Below are 11,561 nucleotides of genomic sequence, written 5' to 3' on the forward strand. Positions count from 1 at the left end.
AATCCAATTCACACACTTTGTAGAATGGATCAGCCTAGCAGTCAAAAACAGTTAACCCAGTTGGGCAACGTGTTTTAATACCAAAGGTTGGTATAAGCTGACTCAAATAGGCTACAGGCTCTGATACCAATTGTTGGTCCCAAAAGAGATAAGGTGAAAGTCTAGAGAGGGGGGGGGGGGGGGGTGAATAGACTTTCAAACATTTTCGCATAGCAGAATAATTGCTAAGCCAGAGATAAACCAAAACTCTTAACTAGATTGTTAGAGTATGGTGCACAGCGGAAATAAATATACATAAAGTGTATGTGAGATTGTGTGAGCAGTATATCTCGTGTAGAGCGAATATGTAAAGAGCGGTAAGTAAAGAAAGCAGTAAAGAACACAAGACAATTATAGTGGTTCGCGAGGTAGTGTAATCCTCCTACTCCACTTGCTCTTATCTCCAAGAGCAATTCACTATATCTACCACTCCTTGGTTCCAAGATACAATGAATTTCCGTGATCTAGTGCTTTGATCACAAAGCCCGCACTAATCACGCCCAGTGACACCACACTGCTGCTTCGGGTTTCACGTCGCCGCGCTACTATCCCAGGATTTCACGACTCCGCGTTACTTTCCCCCCGTCTTCCACACTCCGGTAGAAACGTATCCTGTGATCTAGTGCTTTGATCACAAAGCCCGCACTAATCACGCCCAGTGCCTCCGACACTGCTGCTTCGGATCTCACAGCTCCGTGTGACAATCCAGGATTTCACAGCTCCGTGCTACTTTCCTCCCTTCTCTTGTTTTGCTCCAAAACAAGTGTTGTCTTGCTTTCAACTTCTGAGACTCTGTAGATGATCTTCAATGATGCGCAGGTCTCTTTGATGAAGATAAACACTCTGGAATGATTTTTCTTGAATGCTCTGAGTGTTTTCTCTCTTTGAATATACCAAGTAAAGCACTTGATATTTTTGCTCTGCTTTGCTCTGTTTAAGAACTCTCAGAATATTTCTCTTTTGAAGCTCTCTGAGTTCTTTTTTTTTTCTCACTTCTCACTTGAAGATTTTTGGTATGCTCTGTACCAAATGAGATTTTTGCTCTATGCTCTTTCAAGCTTAATTGCTCTATTCGATCTCCTTGAAGAGTTCGTATTTTATGCTCTTGCTCTCTTATCTGCTCTACACTTCCCCATTCTTCAAGTCTTCATATCTTCATCATTTTATAGCTGGTAATGAGAATCTGTCCGTTGGAAAGAGACGCTCTCATTTTTGAAATCTTGTATCTTTTTGTCAGAGATCTTATCTTATCTTCTGCAAAGATGTCAGAAAGGATAAGCTAGCCATTGTTAGAGCTTCATCTCCATGTAAATGGGTTCTCAAACTTCATCTGATATTTCCTCTGGTTTTACGTTGAGTGGGAATATCTGGGTGTAGAACGGCTTCTCTGATTAGCTCTGAAGTGGTCCTTGTATCTTTGGGATTTAAAAATATTCATTAATTTAATCCCATACTAGTTAAACTAGTATTTTTCCTTGTGAGAATATTTTCACTGTAAGTTCATCTTCATCATTCTCACGTCTGGGTGTTCTCAGACTTCAAACTGGCTTTGAACTTCCACCCAATTTGAATTTCTCCTTTGTAATTGACACCCAATTTCAATTGGCTTGTAATTGGCACCCAATTTGAATTTCTCCATTGTAATTGGATTTCTCCTTTGTAATTGACACCCAATTTCAATTGGCTTGTAATTGGCACCCAATTTGAATTTCTCCATTGTAATTGGCTCCCAATTGACTTTGACTTGCAATTGGCTCCCAAACTTCTCCTGGTGCTTTCAATTGCTTCCCAATTTGAATTGGTGCTTTCAATTGCTTCCCAATTTGAATGGTTGACTTTTGACTTCGAAATTGGCTCCGGCTCCCAGACTTCTCCTGGTATTGAATTTCATCTCAATTCAATTTGATCTCCATGTCTTCTTTGAATCGGTCCCCAACTTTGAAATTGCATTGGCTCCCAATTTCAATTTCAATTCTACATTGGCTCCCATCTTGAATTGATTCCCATGAGAAACTTGCTCCCAATTTCAATTGATTTCGATGAAATCAGCTCCCAATTTCAATTGCTATGAAATCGGCTCCCAAGTGCAATTGCATCTCAGATTAATTTAATTTGGCTTCTCAAATTTTACCTTGTAAAATGTTGATGGTGAGTTTCGAACCTAAGCCATTTCGCATAATATATCAAGCATCATCCACTTCATCCGTACAACTATTGATTAAATCTCCAATCTTCTTTGATGTACTCCTTTCTTTTCTTAGATGCTTGATCTCCAAGTCAAATTCATGCATTCTTCCAATCTTAATTTTCTTTCACGAAAATTCTTCTGGGATATTTCTTTGAGTAGCATTGACGTGAATATTGTATCATTCATCTTCTTCTTCAATTTGTCATTTTCTCCAGACAAATTCTTGATTTTAGGCTTTATATCTTCTTCTTCTATTTTCATGCATCTTCCTATGTTTTTCTCTTTTCCAATTTAAATAATTTCCCGATCATGGTCTAAGACTCTACTAGACCTAAGAAATAAAATTGGGGGATCTACATATACATATTTGGCATATCAAAACCATTACACTTTATTCCTAACAATATCAACACCCGATCATGCGAAATCCCACCCAATTATATCAAGAATATCACAATACGAAATCCCCAATTCAACCTAGGGCTCTAATCATGTTTAAATCATCAAAATCATAGTTCATATTTTAACATCAAGAACCTTCAAGATTCATCAAGAACCTTCTATCATCATCAAGATCATCAAGATCACACATAAATTCATCCCATCAATCATCAAGATCATATCATCAACATCATAAACGATTCATCAAGACACAAGTGTAGAGAGGAAGCCAAAGAAGATAATTATAGCAAGGAAAATAGGTTTTGTTGAGACATGGGTTACCTCTTAGCCTTAATTAATTTCCTTGGCTATGAAGGGTCTTTCTTTAAGATTCCTTCTTTCTTGATTTCTCCTAGGGGGATTCTTGGAACTTCTTGTGTGGTGAGAGATTATTGTGGTGTGGGTTCTAGGTGTCTCCTATGCCCCCTATTTATATACTTAAGGGTCCTAATTAGGGCTAGTTCTATTCCCTATAGGACTAAGGGGTTGGTTATAGGGATGTGGGCACATGGACTATGGTGGGCCTTTCTTAATTAATTAGTTAATGAGATTTATTTCTTCTTTTCCGGGTAAATAGTTAATTGGTTCATGGGCCGTAACATGGGGTGTTACAGTGCTAACCAACGAACGTGTAACCATGAGTTCCAAAAGGTGACATCTCGAGAGGTTTGGGAACCTGTAAAGGCCTTGGCAGCTTGTTCAACTTGGAGTTTAATCCATGCAACTTTGAAGTTGGCGGGTTTTTCCAGATTATTAAAGATCCTATCGTTTCTCCACCTCCATATCCACCATAGGGTGATAGCAAAAAGAGCTCCTTCATTGTAGGGGTGGTTGGTAGTGTGGTTGCCTTTGATGCCCGACTGAAGCCATTCGTTAAAGGGGAGGTGTGAGTTTGCTGAGAGAGTTGGAAGGATTCGCTTCAAAACCTCGACTGTTGCTGGGCAATTGCGTAGTACATGCTGGACGTCTTCCACTTCGGTCACGCATAGGGAGCATTTGTCGCAGCTTGCGATGCCTCGCTTGACTCTGTTACTATTGGTGAGTATTTTACCATGAATCACCAACCAGATGAACGTGCAAACTTTGTTTGGAACCTTTAATTTCCATAAGTTGTTCCATTTGGCAGCTTGGACCTTGTCTGTTAAGCCTAAAGCCACGTCATATTCCGTGTTGACAGAAAGATTCCCTGTTAGTTCATATTTCCAACCAAAGGTGTCGTTATCCTCATCTTCATTTGTTATGACTATGGCGGACAGTCTCTCCAAACTTTCAACCGGTAAAAGGTTATCTAGTTGATCTATTAGCCAGCCATGGTTGGGGTCCCAGTAGCTAGCGACGGACCTATACAGCTCAGGGAGGGGTAGTGCCTCAGACAAGTGTATTCTTAGTGGGAGATCCTCCAACCATTTATCAAGCCAGAATACAGTGTTTTTGTCGTTTCTGACAACCCTCTTGATTCCATTCTGGATTATATGACGGGAGCCAAGGATACCTTTCCAGGTGTGTGACATGTTTTTCTTTGGTTGCCACAGATCGCAGTTAGCAGTCGAGACAGAGTACTTGGATTTAAGTAAACGCACCCATAGACTATCTTCATCCTGGAGGATCCTCCAACCGAGCTTTGCTAGGAAGGCTTAGTTCATATACCTTAGCTTACGAATGCCAAGCCCGCCTCTTTGCTTGCTTAGAGTAACTGTATCCCAATTCACCAGATGAACTTTTCTTGAGCCTTCCAAGCTTCCCCACAAAAAGCAACGAATCTGTCTCTCAATGGCGTCGAGGATTCCAACTGGAATAGGCAATGTTTGCATGGAGTAGTAAGGTATCGTGGACAAAACGGATTGGGCTAGCGTGTGGCGACCAGCGAAGGATAGAGTTTTGGACCTCCAGCCTGTTAGTCTGGTCTGGATTCTCTCCAAAATGCCGGAAAAGGATTGCTTCTTCAGTCTGCCTTGAATCGATGGCATCCCCAAGTATTTTCCAGGGTCCTCCACTTTAGAGAAGCCGATCGTGTTTGTGATGGAATCTTGAATATCAGGGGGAGTATTTTTTGAGAAAAACACGGAAGATTTCTAGAGGTTGATCTTCTGGCCAGAGATGGAGCAGAATCCGTCCAAGCATGCCTTCATCTCGGTTGCTTGATCAATCGTAGCTATACCGAATATGACCATATCATCCGCGAAGAAGAGATGGGTTATGTGGGGGGTTATCCGTTGCAAGCTTGACACCATTCCAGCTACCTGAGTTAATAGAAGAACTAATATGATGACTAAGTTTTTCAGTACATAGAGCAAATAGGAGAGGTGATATGGTATCTCCCTGACGAATTCCTTTCCCGGGATGGAACCAATCCGAGTGTACTCCATTGTAGTTAATGGCCAATCTTGTGGTAGTCACGCACGACATGATATTCCTCTTCCGTTGGTGGTTGAAGCCGATATCCTGGAGTATCCTTTCAATCAAATCCCATGCAAGCCTGTCGTAGGCTTTCTCTAAATCCACTTTGAGCATCATCCAACCCAACGAGCCCTTCTTGTACTTCATTGAATTAAGGATTTCTTGGTAAACGATGATATTGTCGGTAATTTATCTTTCCGGAACGAAGCTAGTTTGGTGTGGTCCTATAAGTTTCCTGGAAGCTGATTTTAGCCGGTTTGCCATTGCATTGGTTATGAGTTTGTAAGATACATTGCAGAGACCAATAGGCCGCAAGTGCTTGACAGAATCCGGATTTGGTATTTTGGGTATGAGAGTTACCAGTGTGTCATTGCATGAATTGGGCAGCATACCATCTTCAAGAAAATTTAAGACAAAGCTTGTTAAGCAATCACCAGTGATGTTCCAAGTTTTCTGGTAAAATCCTGCCGTGTAGCCGTCTGGACCAGGTGCCTTGTTTGGTGACATCTCGAATAACGCCTGCTTGACTTCTTCCCTCGAGAATGGAGCATTGATCTTTAGCCAATCCTCCTCGCATAATTGTGGGAACCCGCCTTGCATGGCTTCTTGGGGTGCAGCTGTGTCCTCCCTGCTAAACAAAGTGACAAAGTGATTATAAATGTACTCTCTTATTTGATTTTCAGAGGTAAGTTGTTGTCCTCCCTCAATCTTCAAGCATTTGATCGAAGTGTGTATCCCCTTTGTTGCCGTGGCTACTTGATAGTAGCGTGTGTTGCGGTCTCCGGATTGGATCCACTCTTCTCTAGATCGTTGGTACCAAATAAGTTCTTCTTGGTGCAATACATCTTCAAGTTCAGAGCGCAGCTTTCTATCTAGTTTCAGCAGATCCATTCTTGGACTGATTGCCAGAGATCTTTGCACACCATTAATCCTGGCCAATAATCTTTTTTTCCTATGGAACACATTACCAAAGATAGATTTGTTCCAAGTAGATAGGGAGTCAGCCAGACTGGCTTCGTTCGAATCAAGATCGCCCTTTTTATCCCAGGTCTGGTTCATCACTTCGTGGAACTTGGGGTGTGTGGACCAGGCGAGGTTGAATCTAAAGGGTTTAACAGAAGACCGGGAAGGTAGAGAGTTAGATTTTACCAATAGTGGAGTGTGGTCGGCGCCCACCATCGATAGATGTTCTGCTAGGGTGTTTGGGAACTTGATTGTCCATTCCACGTTGCCAAGGGCTCTATCAAGCCTCGCGCCTTTGAAAGTTGCAGTATCTAAGCCTCGCATCCAAGTAAACTTAGAGCCAGAGAAGCCTAAATCAATTAGGCCTTCTCTGAATACCCAATCATTGAAGTCATTACAACGACTCAAGGAAACATTATTTGGGTTACTAACTTCATCAGAGTTTAATATAGAATTGAAGTCTCCTACCACAAGCCACGGGGTGTGAGGCAGAAGGGAATCAGACGAGAGATCAGTGAATAGAAACCTTCGTAGCTGGATATTGGGGCTGCCGTAAACTACTGAAAGCAGATAGTGATCCAATTGTGGACATTTCACTTCTAATGTTATGAATTGAGGGTGCGTATCTATAACCATAATTCCAACTGAGCTTCTCCAAAATATCCAAATACCTCCAGAGAACCCCACAGCTTCCACTCTTACCCATTCATCAAAACCAAAGGTAAAACATATCTTGTTAGCATGATCACCTGATACTTTTGGTTCTAACAGACAAACGATAGACGGATTATGTAAACGAATGAACTGATTAAGGGTGCGACGAAAAATTTTCGAGGCTGCCCCTTGACAATTCCAAATTAAGCAATTCATTAAAAATATAAAACAAGGGAAAGGTAACGCTTAAGAGTGCATGGGATTAGAGGGCAAGAGGCCACTAGGGCCAGCCATATTCATGGCCACAACTGGAGTTCCAACCTGATTAGTGGATGATGAGGGAATGTCCGGGGGATCATTCCTGGGAGCAACGTCATTCTCACGTAGGGGCGGGAATTCTTGGCGGTCCTCGACATGGTAGACCACTGTGCTGGTGGTTTGACGTCCTTGAAGTGAGCCACGGACGACAGTGTGTTGTGCTTCCGCCGCGGCTCTTCTAGGTGTCATACCTCTTCCACCCCTTCCTCTAAGAGCCCCACGTTGTGCTACTGCCTGGTGGGTGTGCGGAAGCCTCTGTGATTCTTCCCTCTGTAAGTTGTAACTTGGATTCTGGTTATGAGTTGTTGGTCTCTTCTCGGCCTGCCGCGACGTTCTGATCGCCTGTAGGGACATACCAGGAGGAGGAGCGACTGATGTGGGGTGGTACCCTCCATCCAAGGGGTCTCTGCCATCTTCAAGATCGGCAAGGACTGCGAAGCCTGTTTGGTCCTGGATATTCTGTACGTTTTCGCCGGTAGTGGGATGAGTCGGTTGTCTTCTGGGAAATTGTCAATTGTCACCCCTTCTCGGGCCTCTCCTGTCTCTCCTAGAAACTAACATCCATGAGCCATAGTCTGCAGAATAGTCTTGTTTAGGAGGTTCGTGTTGATTAGGGGGGGCATTTGTGGTTTCAGCTGAGATGCGATCCCCTTGTTCCTGATTGATATTTGTAACTGGTGCTTCCTGACTGCCTTGATCGTTGTTCTTTCCACATTGGTTTTGCCTGTGGCCATAGAGGCCACAATTAAAACAGACAAGATGCAAACCTTCATACTCCACCGGCCATACTTCTTCTTGCAATGTGAATTTAGAGAGCAGAGGTTTTGAGATGTCCAACTCGACGCACACTCTTGCAAAGCTACCTTTGGATATAAGGCTGGTTGTGGAATCAATTTTGATAGGCCTACCAATCTTCCTAGCAATCTTTCTCAAGAATCTCTCTTCAAAGTACTCTACGGGAAGATCAGGAAACCTTACCCATGCTAGCAGCTTCTCTGTCTTGTTGTTTCTTGGGCTGAAGTCAGGCACCCATTCTTGTACAATTACATAGTGATCCAAGATGCTCCACGGACCTTCAAACTTGGCAAACTCGTAGTCCCTTAAAGATTCGAACCTGACAATGTAATGTTCGTAGTTCAGCGTGATGAGCTCGAAGTTGGCCTCTGGTCTCCACATTTTCTGTAGACGCTGCATCAGGTAGGAGTAGCCCACTTTGATGCCCAAAACTCTTATGATGAGTGACCGACGCCAAGGTTTGCGGATTCTCTCCTTTACCTCGTCTGAAAGAAATATGATGGGGTTGTTTGTGATAACACTGGTTTCTTCCATATCAGCATCCTCCTGGGATTCGTCATCTAACAGAGAATCGGGCACGACGGTCTAAGACCAGGTGCAATTGGGTGTATCTGATGGGGTTTTCCACTGCCCAGAATCTGGAGACATCAGTTCATCCGGACGTTGCCTTTCATGTTCGCCTTCCACCCCCATTGATGGCACAGGTGAATCAAGCGAGTCTCTTCCTCTCTTATGTTTCTTGGTGTTACGTTCGTCCATGCCATGTGCCGCTGGTGACTGAGCAGTCGCCGTTGGCCGAGTATGATCGGAAAGTGTTTCAAAGACGGTCTCCATTCTTGGAGTGCTCGTCCATCCTTACTCTATGACATAATGCGGGGTAATGAATTAATTGATCAAGATGAAAACAAACAAAAAGTTCACACTATATAACATTCAACGAAATCACTATAAAAGCGTCCCACTAAGATTTGAACTTGAGTTACTAGATTCAAAGTCCAATGTCTTAACCACTTGAACAAGGACCACTCTGATGATCAAGATAATCCAATGAACACATTTCTTTTCAAACAAAACAAATAAAAATTTGAAGGTACATTTCAAAATGGAAGCACTAAAGGTCCCACCGAGACTTAAACTCAGGTTACTGGATTCAGAGTCCAATGTCCTAACCACTAAACCATAGGACCTTCCTGTTAATCAAAAAATCTCTTAATTCCTCAATACTTGTACATACCCTTTGCAATCTTGCCTTTCAAACGGAAATATAATCCAAATAGTCCAATATCTCACATATTGAAAAAATTGAAAATACTATTCATTTGCACCTTCTTTTTCAACTTTTGCAAACATTGTGTACTTCTTTTATTTTAATAATAATAATAATAATAATAATAATAATAATATTATTATTATTATTATTATTATTATTATATTTTGATCTCCAAAAAAAAAAAATTATTATTATATTTTGAAAGTAAGTTGAAATTTTAGGAATGTCGAGAAAATAGTAGTGAATTGCAAATATGTTGTTATGACAGTAGAATTTGCTTGTGAAAGTGAGAGAATTGCAAAGATAAAGATAATTTTATATCCCTATGTTAGTAATAGAGGGAGTGAAAGCATAATTTTCCATATTCTAAACCTACTCAATAAGAAGGTGTTTGGTCTTCACCAAAAAAAAAAAAAAGAAGGTGTTTGGTCTTCACCAAAAAAAAAAATAATAATAAGAAGGTGTTTGGTAGGCTAAAAGTTCAAATTTTCCTAGCAATTTAAAGACTCCCTGAAAATTTGAATTGAATACCACCAAATTTTTAAAGTTCATAAAAGTCTATGGAAATTAGGATCGAATACATTTGCATATTTATAGACAAAATATTTTTAAAAAAAATTAAATAATCAACAATCATATAAATATGAGCATTCATCGCTTTGTATGTCATCTCAGATAGTGATTGCAATTTTTCTTAATCACCTAAAAGAAAATAAGTGTTTCATGTGCAGATAGACTCCCTGCCTACAACAACATAGTAATCTTCGCATTTACTAATGGGGGTGTTTGGTAAATAGCTGTTAGCTGATTGGGTTGGTGAGTTTGATTAGTTGATAACATTAACTGACTGTAAAACGATGTTTGGTAAATTAACCGATAGTTGATAGATGATTACATGCAAAATAACTTTCTCAAAAAGCTTATCGAAAAAGATGCTATGAGCAGCTTTTTGAATTTTAGCTTTTTGGAGCAATAAGCTGTTACAAAAAGCTAATTAATTAAACACCTATATTTGTTGTTTAACCAAGTCAAACAACTAATAGTGGTCAAATAAGTCAAAATTGAGTGAAAAGATAACTATGTTACCAAACAGGGCCTGTGAAGAATTTTGGTGGCGACTGGAAAGCTAAATATAGTACAACAATTGAAAGTAACGTTCATAATACCTGCAATACATTTGGGTGAAAGGTGTATGTGAACAGAAAGTATCAAAAAAAAAAAAAAAAAAAAAAAAAAAAAAAACAGTCTTCTAGTTTACATTCAATTCAAGTTAAGGAAATCAACAAGTTGATGCAATGGCCTCCAGCAATGCTGCTACAAAGTTTTATGACCTTTTTCTTTTGGAAGCCAAAGTGAATGGTAATATACATAGTTGCATACAAACCGGGCTGCGTCATCTGAAATGGTCACCTCATAGCGTTTCTTATTTAACAACTTTAGTATTACCTCGTCAGAGCAAGATGTTTGGCAGCCAAAAGATGAAATGAGAAGTAAGACTATAGGGGGGGTGAGATAAGTGAAGTAAAATTCAATGAAAATGGTCTCTCTTCAAATGAGAAGCCTATGAAACTTCCTTGTATGAAACCAAAAGTTCAAGAGACAAGGGTGTTGGACCTGGTCCTTCAGGCGAGCCAAACTTGTGGCTAAGATGGGGACTGAGTTTAAGGTGCGTGATATGGGGTCTCCACAATGGCGCTATAATGGAGACATTTTGAAATGGGTTAGTATGGTGGATTGTAAGCCTTTGGCTACTCCGGTTTCTTTAGCTCGTTGTTCTGATGATGAGTCTGTGACACCGTATGCTAATCCGACCCAATATCGCAGTCTTGTTGGCGCTCTGCAGTACCTTACAGTAACTCGTCCTGATTTGTCTTTTGCCATTAGTAAGCTCTATTAGTTTATGCATGCGCCTACTACTACTCACAAGGATATGCTTAAGCGGGTTCTTCCATATGTCAAGGATACATTACACTATGGTCTGCATATTCATGAATCTATATCTGTTGACATTCATGCCTTATCGGACTCTGACAGGGCTGGGAACCCGGTTGATCGGAAATCGACGAGTGGCTTTGCAGTGTTTTTAGGCAATAATCTGGTGTCTTGGGTTTGCCGCAAGCAGCGCACGGTAGCACGTTCTTCTACTGAGGCTGAGTATAAAGCTCTAGCGGATATATCTAGCGAGGTCACGCGGCTGGTGTCTTTGCTTAAGGAACTTGGTCTACCTCCTTCTACTCTGCCCAAGTTGTGGTGTGACAACTTGGGTTCTATGTATCTGTGTGCTAATCCAGTCTTTCATGCCCGCACGAAGCATGTGGAGATTGATTACCACTTTGTTCGGGACAAGGTTGGGAAAAAGGAGATTCTTGTTCATTTTATCTCAACAAAGGATCAGTTAGCGAATATTTTTACCAAAGCACTAACGGGGACGCGCTTTGCCTTTCTTCGGTCCAAGCTCAATGTTGTGCCTCACCAACCTTGTTCTTGAGGGGAGAG

At 41.1% G+C, this 11,561-nt stretch overlaps 1 protein-coding gene and 1 non-coding gene across 2 annotated transcripts; both read right to left on the reverse strand.

Moving 5' to 3' along the window:
• Positions 1-7,510: 7,510 nt before the first annotated feature.
• LOC109157434 lies at positions 7,511-8,329 on the reverse strand. Its single transcript, XM_019305341.1, has one exon. It carries the CDS (start codon positions 8,327-8,329, stop codon positions 7,511-7,513), a length of 819 nt encoding a protein of 272 aa, XP_019160886.1.
• A 581-nt stretch (positions 8,330-8,910) lies between these two features.
• TRNAQ-CUG lies at positions 8,911-8,982 on the reverse strand. The gene has a single exon. It is a non-coding gene; the product is annotated as a tRNA-Gln (tRNA).
• Positions 8,983-11,561: the final 2,579 nt, after the last annotated feature.

This window comes from Ipomoea nil, unplaced genomic scaffold (genome assembly GCF_001879475.1).
Source record: "Ipomoea nil cultivar Tokyo-kokei standard unplaced genomic scaffold, Asagao_1.1 scaffold2781, whole genome shotgun sequence".
In the NCBI taxonomy this organism is placed as follows: domain Eukaryota; kingdom Viridiplantae; phylum Streptophyta; class Magnoliopsida; order Solanales; family Convolvulaceae; genus Ipomoea; species Ipomoea nil.